This window comes from Danaus plexippus, chromosome 20 (genome assembly GCF_018135715.1).
Source record: "Danaus plexippus chromosome 20, MEX_DaPlex, whole genome shotgun sequence".
In the NCBI taxonomy this organism is placed as follows: domain Eukaryota; kingdom Metazoa; phylum Arthropoda; class Insecta; order Lepidoptera; family Nymphalidae; genus Danaus; species Danaus plexippus.
The window spans coordinates 5,929,787-5,936,872 of NC_083550.1; the positions used below are offsets into that span (position 1 = coordinate 5,929,787).

At 31.5% G+C, this 7,086-nt stretch overlaps 1 protein-coding gene across 1 annotated transcript; it reads left to right on the plus strand.

The window, feature by feature from the left end:
• The first annotated feature begins 5,150 nt into the window (after positions 1-5,150).
• On the plus strand, positions 5,151-6,308 carry LOC116774109 (uncharacterized). The gene is made up of 2 exons (XM_032666761.2): positions 5,151-5,324; positions 6,061-6,308. Exons 1-2 carry the CDS (start codon positions 5,225-5,227, stop codon positions 6,261-6,263), a joined length of 303 nt encoding a protein of 100 aa, XP_032522652.1. The 5' UTR covers positions 5,151-5,224; the 3' UTR covers positions 6,264-6,308.
• Positions 6,309-7,086: the final 778 nt, after the last annotated feature.

Sequence of the window (7,086 nt, forward strand, 5' to 3'; positions counted from 1 at the left end):
TTATTATTATTACAATCAACATTTAAAAACGACGGTTACTGATTAAGTAGAAAACGAATCTGATATGGATCACAGTACAAAATAGATTTAAAGCAACATTATTTTAATATTTAAAAACTTATATCAACATTAACAAAAATATATCACCTTTCGTTGTACTTTATGAAAGAAATAAGTGTACCTTGTTTTTCAAATGCCGGTTTTATTGTTTTAAATCTCTTTAATCCATGCAAATTTTATAGACCGACTTACGTTAGAACGGTACACATACTTAAGTAAACATACATAAATAGTGAATATAAATACATTTATAAATATATTACCGACCAAGTAATGAAAGTTTTTATATATTTTTACATTTTTTTGAATAAAACATTAAAAACTTGTATTATATCGTTAACGTAGCATTATAGTTTTCAACAAGTACTTAATGCTTTTTTTTTGAGCCAATATTATGTTCGATAAATACACAAATAATAAAAAATATTGGCAAACAATTTCAAGACATTTATTGCAAAAAAATAATATCAGGCGTTGTGAGAGTCTAAATACTAAACAGAATAAAATGTGTAAAAACAATTCTAGGAAGGTGGAAATAGCAAATAATTTTGCAAGGAAATAGAAATACACTATAAATACAGAGGATCAAAAACTTATCATCTTAAATTTTTAAAGTCTTCAATAAACAATTTAATCTTCAACTCCACTACAATCCATGTCATATTTTTTTTATAACTCGTGTAACTACTTCAGTTACAAGCAATTCAATGTTTCAGTTCGTTGACGTTTTCTATTTGTTAATATCAAACATTAGCAAAATATTATTTAATTAGTCGAATGGTAATTAATAACACTTATTTAAATTAACTTGTCAATATCTTTCCACCTTTTTTGTGATTTGATAATAATTAGTTCATTTGTAATCGATCTCTTCGATGTTACCTCTTTTTCTATTACTGAAACGATTTATTATAATAAAATAACCCAGAAATCTATTTCGTGACCGAAAAATTTAAGTTAACACAAAAATTTCCTCTCTTTTCTAACACAGAATTCTTGTTTGAGCTGTATTTGAAAGTGAGATATGTTTCTACGGATAACAGTAACCCCTCTACATATTAATGGTCTCGTCTTTGGTCTCCGTGCAACAAAATAACGTTTTTATAATGTTTATATTTATTATAGATCAGTAATCGCTTTGATTACAATATTTAATCAGCTGTAAAGCTACGTACAGAGGTATAATGGCAAAGATCATGTTTATAAAACACTCGATATTGATAAGGCATTTAGCATCATAGATATAGATAGATTTATATATATCCTTATTGCAAACGACATACGATATCTGAATGTGGGATTTATAACAAAGCCACTTGTAATTTAATTTGTATATAATATGAAAGAATTACGTTATTATGACTATGTAGGTATTAAAATGTTATGTTATATATTTTTTAGTATTTATAATGTATTTTGATTAAAAGAATAATATTTTTTTAATGTTTTAGTTTGAACAGTTTTGCTTATGCATATTTATGGTCACAAAAGTAATCCAGCGGATTTAGTTAAAAGCTGTTTGAATTTTTTTTCGTGTTATCACGACGTCGAGTCTATATGAGCAACGGACGTGCTAAATATATTATTGTATTTCTGCCTGAATTGACAAGATATACCACAGCTTGCAAAATAATAATAGCGAATGGAAATAAATAAATAAATAAGTATATATGTATATATATATATATATATATATATATATACATAGGTATATTATTTGAGAAGTATAAACATTGTCTTTTCTTTTTTATAATACAATAAAAAAGAGAATAACGCGAAGTCATTTTATGTGAAATACTTAAAATGTCACTGCTTTTTTATTTGATATTTTAAATATGTTAAACTTTAATAAAAAAAGGCATGATATAAACTTACATGGCAACATCGGGATGTAAAATTGGATTATATACCTATTCACACACTGCAGTCATAAAATCCTCATCATTTGAACGGCAATATATGTTATCATTATTAGACATGTTTTCCACGTCGTGATAAATTCTGACGTACGTGTTTCTTATTTGTTTGATTTCCTTGTAGTTGTTTGCGAGTTCACATGCTTCCTAATGTATTTAATTTACCCATTATACCGTTTATTAGCTTAATATAATAATAAGGGGTTTTCCAATAGGGACGCTTGAACTTTGACAGCTGATTGCGGCCATGTTGTTTGAGTGACAGCTGTCAAATGCAGTGTGTTATATTCATTCCGTCCTCCCAAACCACCATGGCAGGTTACAGTGTCGAGCAGCACGTGCAAATCATAAAATTGTTTTATGAAAATGGGTCTTCAGTTCGAGCAACGTTCCGCGCACTTCGCCCGTTTTACGGTCGCGATGATCGTCCTGCCGAGTCGACTATCCGTCGATTGGTGGACAAATTCGAGTCAACCGGGTCAGTTAACAATCAGCCGGTTCCCGTGCGTCAACGTAACGCGAGATCTGCCGAGAATATCGCCGCTGTGCGCGACAGTGTCCTCGAAAACCCGCGGCAGTCAATTCCGCGTCGCGCACAGGAACTCGGCCTTTCGCAGACGACAACTTGGCGAATTTTGCGTTGTGACTTGAGCCTGCACCCGTACAAGATCCAGCTGACCCAAGAGCTCAAGGTTAATGACCATAGACAGCGCCGTGTGTTCGCTGACTGGGCATTAGAGCAGTTGGAAGTTGACGCCGATTTTGGCAAAAAAATCATCTTCAGCGACGAGGCGCATTTTTGGATGAATGGCTATGTCAACAAGCAAAATTGCCGTATTTGGGACGAGACCAATCCACACGAGGTTTACCAAGTGGCAATGCACCCGCAGAAAGTGACTGTTTGGTGCGGATTTTGGGCCGGAGGCGTGATTGGTCCGTATTTTTTCGAAAACGATAATGGTGTGGCCGTCACCGTCAATGGTGAGCGATACCGGTCGATGATAACCAACTTCTTTTGGCCTGAAATCGAGAATATGGATCTGGACAACATGTGGTTTCAACAGGACGGCGCTACGTGCCACACAGCACACGCTACGATGGAAGTTCTGCACGATCAAGCGCCCTTAATGGAAAACCCTATAAATAAGACTAAGGTGGTCCATCCATGAGGGTTTGGATCGATTGAAGTTGGAGATGGAAAGATTAATAGTTATCTTCTCTGATTACAACGAAGAAAAGTCAACTTCTGAGTCTAGCACTGGATTATTGATCTAGCGTACCCCTTAAATGAGTACATCGTCATTCCAATAAGTCAAAGACGTTCTGAAGACGTGCTCTTAGAGTCTGATGAAAAAATAATGACTAATTATACATAAAGCGAACATTAACACATCCTGTGATGCCACCCACCTAGCAACGAAATCACCAGGCTAGGTTTTGCACCCGGGGCGGGAGTACCCTCCCGAGTCCTCCGGGCCAATATTTTATGGTTAGATCCCATTCCGTCCACCCAACTACTTGCTGACACTATCAAAGCAAACGGACCTAGTAGCACAGCTAAGTTGAAAATAACCCACGTGGTGCCACCACCAACCACGATCAATTAACGGATTTATTAGGTGCGGACGTTCGGTTACTTATTGTTTTGTGGACCTCGAGAAAACCTGTCATATAGCCTACAACCAAGTGATTGATATTATAGTATTATCTTATTTCTACAATAGACAAGTTTTAAGAATAAGATTGAAATACGTCAACATAATCAATTAATAAAGCAATTATATATATCTATATATATATTTATTAAAATCAATTAATCAACTAAATATAAATATAATAATCAGAAAGCAATTTATTGTAGGCTTTTAAATATATTTTGAAATATAATCTTCATGTTGTTAACAAATGAAGAGATGAATATTAAATTTATATATAATTATACAATATCAATAAAACAAGTACAAATACATTCCACGCCGAATGTTAAAAGCGGTACTATTTGATGTGTGAGCAACACAACGAATGAAAAAGAGGGTTGCATCTGTATTTATTCGATTTCAATATCATTTTATCTCAAGTAACTTAATAAAAGTATCCTATTACTTGGTATATCCAACAAAATCTGTATATTTTTGGACGACGTAATCCACATACCATTAGGAGGTCCCTTAGCTGGTTACTTAGTAAGTAAATTCTCTCCTACACTTATCCTATTTCACACATATATGTTATAAAGGTGTGTTATATAGCAGTGTATATTATACAGCATGTTTAAAAGATGTACTCGAAGTCTCGACCACTATAAAAGCAAAATATTTTCTACTTTACTTTAAATTTATTCACATCACTTATATTTTCTTTTTTATTTACGACAATATTATGTTTATTTAAACAGCTGAAGGTCGGTACAACTGGTTCGGAAATCATACACTATAATTTTTTTTTATTCAACTCTAAGCACGACTTTGTAATAATATTCAAATATTTCGTATTCTTTTTCAAATGAAACATTAATAAAATCATATACTAGTTATTTTTTTATCTTTAGACCACAAATTTAATTGTTAAAAATATATCATAGACGACGGTTGGTTTATTTCCGAACGAAACCCATTAATAATATATCAAGTCTCCCTTTATCGTTCAACTCGATGTGGTTAATAACTAAGACAATTAGGAAAGTAGATGTATATTTTTGAATAATATTGTGATTGATTAAATAAATAAAATATCATATTTTCATATGTAAATGACATTACGTGTGTCCGTCTTAAAGCGAATAACTCAAAAACGTTTATGATGAAAAAAACAGTTTTACTAGCATGTCACAATACATTGAAGACATATGAGAAAAACTTTGTTAATGTATCAGGAACTAAAATAATTTTAGAGTTTTAGTATCTCTGTCTGTACGTTATGTAAAAAGGTACACTATTGTCTAAACACGTTTTTCAGGGTATAGAACAAAGTAACAGTATAGATACAAAGTAAATAACTATCAGTTTGTTTTATACGACAATATCAATTTTAAGAAATCCAAAACATATCAATAGTTTTAGAGATCACTCAATTCAATAACATTAACATGTTATTAGTATTCCTCTTATCGATCAAATTTTGTTAACGAGCGGAGGCGCGTTAATTGACTAGTGAATATAAATAAAAACTATAAGTGGAGACGATCGCAAACAGATCGATACTAGACATCGGTCCTCACGCAAGTCTGTAAGGAAAATATAATAATCAAAATGAAATCAGTGTTTATTCTGTGTTTGATAGCCTTTCTTGGCTTAACACTGGCCGAGACAACTTTATACCCAAGGGGTTGTATATACGCGTTGGGTAAATGTAAGTAATGTTTTAAAAATAAATGTCAATGAATGTATATTTTATTAAGCCTTTTGAAAATATTGAACTTTTATTCAAGTAAAATCAATTTTGAAAATGTCTATTGGATATGTGAAAACAAATTTTTTAATTCTATTATCACCTTGAACGACTAAATCGTTTATTTTTTGTCATCCATCACATATTTCAATTATTTAACAAGTGTTTTTATTTAAAAAGAGTTAATTTATAACAAAACATGTATTCAAGGGTACAGTCAGGTTGAAGTTATATTTGACCAGTGATATTTATCTTATTTAACCTTTTTTGTAACCTCTAAGATACCACAAGCGGCGCTTTAGATAACCACTTGTAATGATTAAACTTGTATGTTTATTTCATGAAGAATTCACATTGTTTTAATTTTTATTACAAAGGTCTCGAAGGTTGTAAACAGATTCATATAAAACCTTAGTTACAAATAAAATATATATATTATAAAACAGGTTCTGGGCATCGATTTTAATGAGAATCTTATCAAGGCCAGCGACTATGATACAGTATTTATTCTACCAATTAAACTCTGTCAAATTGTTCGTTATGATATGTTTGAATTATAGTTATAACCTAATTCACTGCGAGTTAGAAGAAATATTAAATTTTGTCTGAGGTTTCTCGTTAAAAGTGTATACAAACATTAATGCTTTAGTTGTCTAAATGAGAAACTTTGTGTCAATTGATTTTATTGTTCGTATAGGTGTTCGTGAATGCGAAGTCGGGACTCATGCTTATACTACGGGCTGCGGTTATCTTACACCAGAGGCGACTTGCGAAAATCCAAAACCAACTACTGATATGAGGGCACGAATCTGCGATTACTCGGCCTGCTACTGCGATCCCCCAACAGTGAGGAATAAAGTGAATAACAAATGTGTACCTCTTGAAGAGTGTCCCAAGTAAATTGTTCCGAACCTAAGAAATTACGAATATATGCTATGCTTTTTACTCTGTTTTTTTTTTTTATCCTAGTGTTATTTCCAACATTCAATTTGAAAATTCAATCTAGATATGTGTATTGTGCTATCGAAATACTATTGACCACAATCGAGTCTTGGGAGAGTTTCTTTAAATCATATACAGGAAGGTTATGGTATTCAGCATGTTTTTTGGTACCAAATCTTCCATTTTTTCATAATTTTTAAATATCTCCGGATATATTTCGTTTTTTTGAGTTATAGAAGACAATTATTGACAAATGTTTTTTGCACACCTGTACATAGTTCATGAAGAAGATTTTAAGCGGTTGTTAATTTTTAAAAAATATATATAATAAAGAAACGCAAGTTAAACCTCTTGAACAGATTAAACCTTATGATTCACTCAGCGATTTTCATTGATCCATTTTGGTCATTTTGAAATTTTTGTCTCCAAACATAGATTTGTAAAAAAAATATGTAAGCAAACAAAGAATCTTATTTAAGACATATGTACCATAATAAGGTAGTTTCCAATTTAAGGATAATTTTAATATGACCAGTTAAGAGAATATTAATACGAGAAACCGAATTATTCTGTAGACAGCTTTTTTGAAATAGTTGTATGAGGTAATCAAATTACAGCCTTAAATATTTATATTTACGATTTTATTAACAACACAACGCAATTTTTTATCCTTTAAAGCAAAAAAAATCCCTTTGTTCATAAACAATATGTCATGCAATGGCTTTTAATAATTAATATATGGCTATATAATTGAATTAAAAACTTAATATCATAACAATAT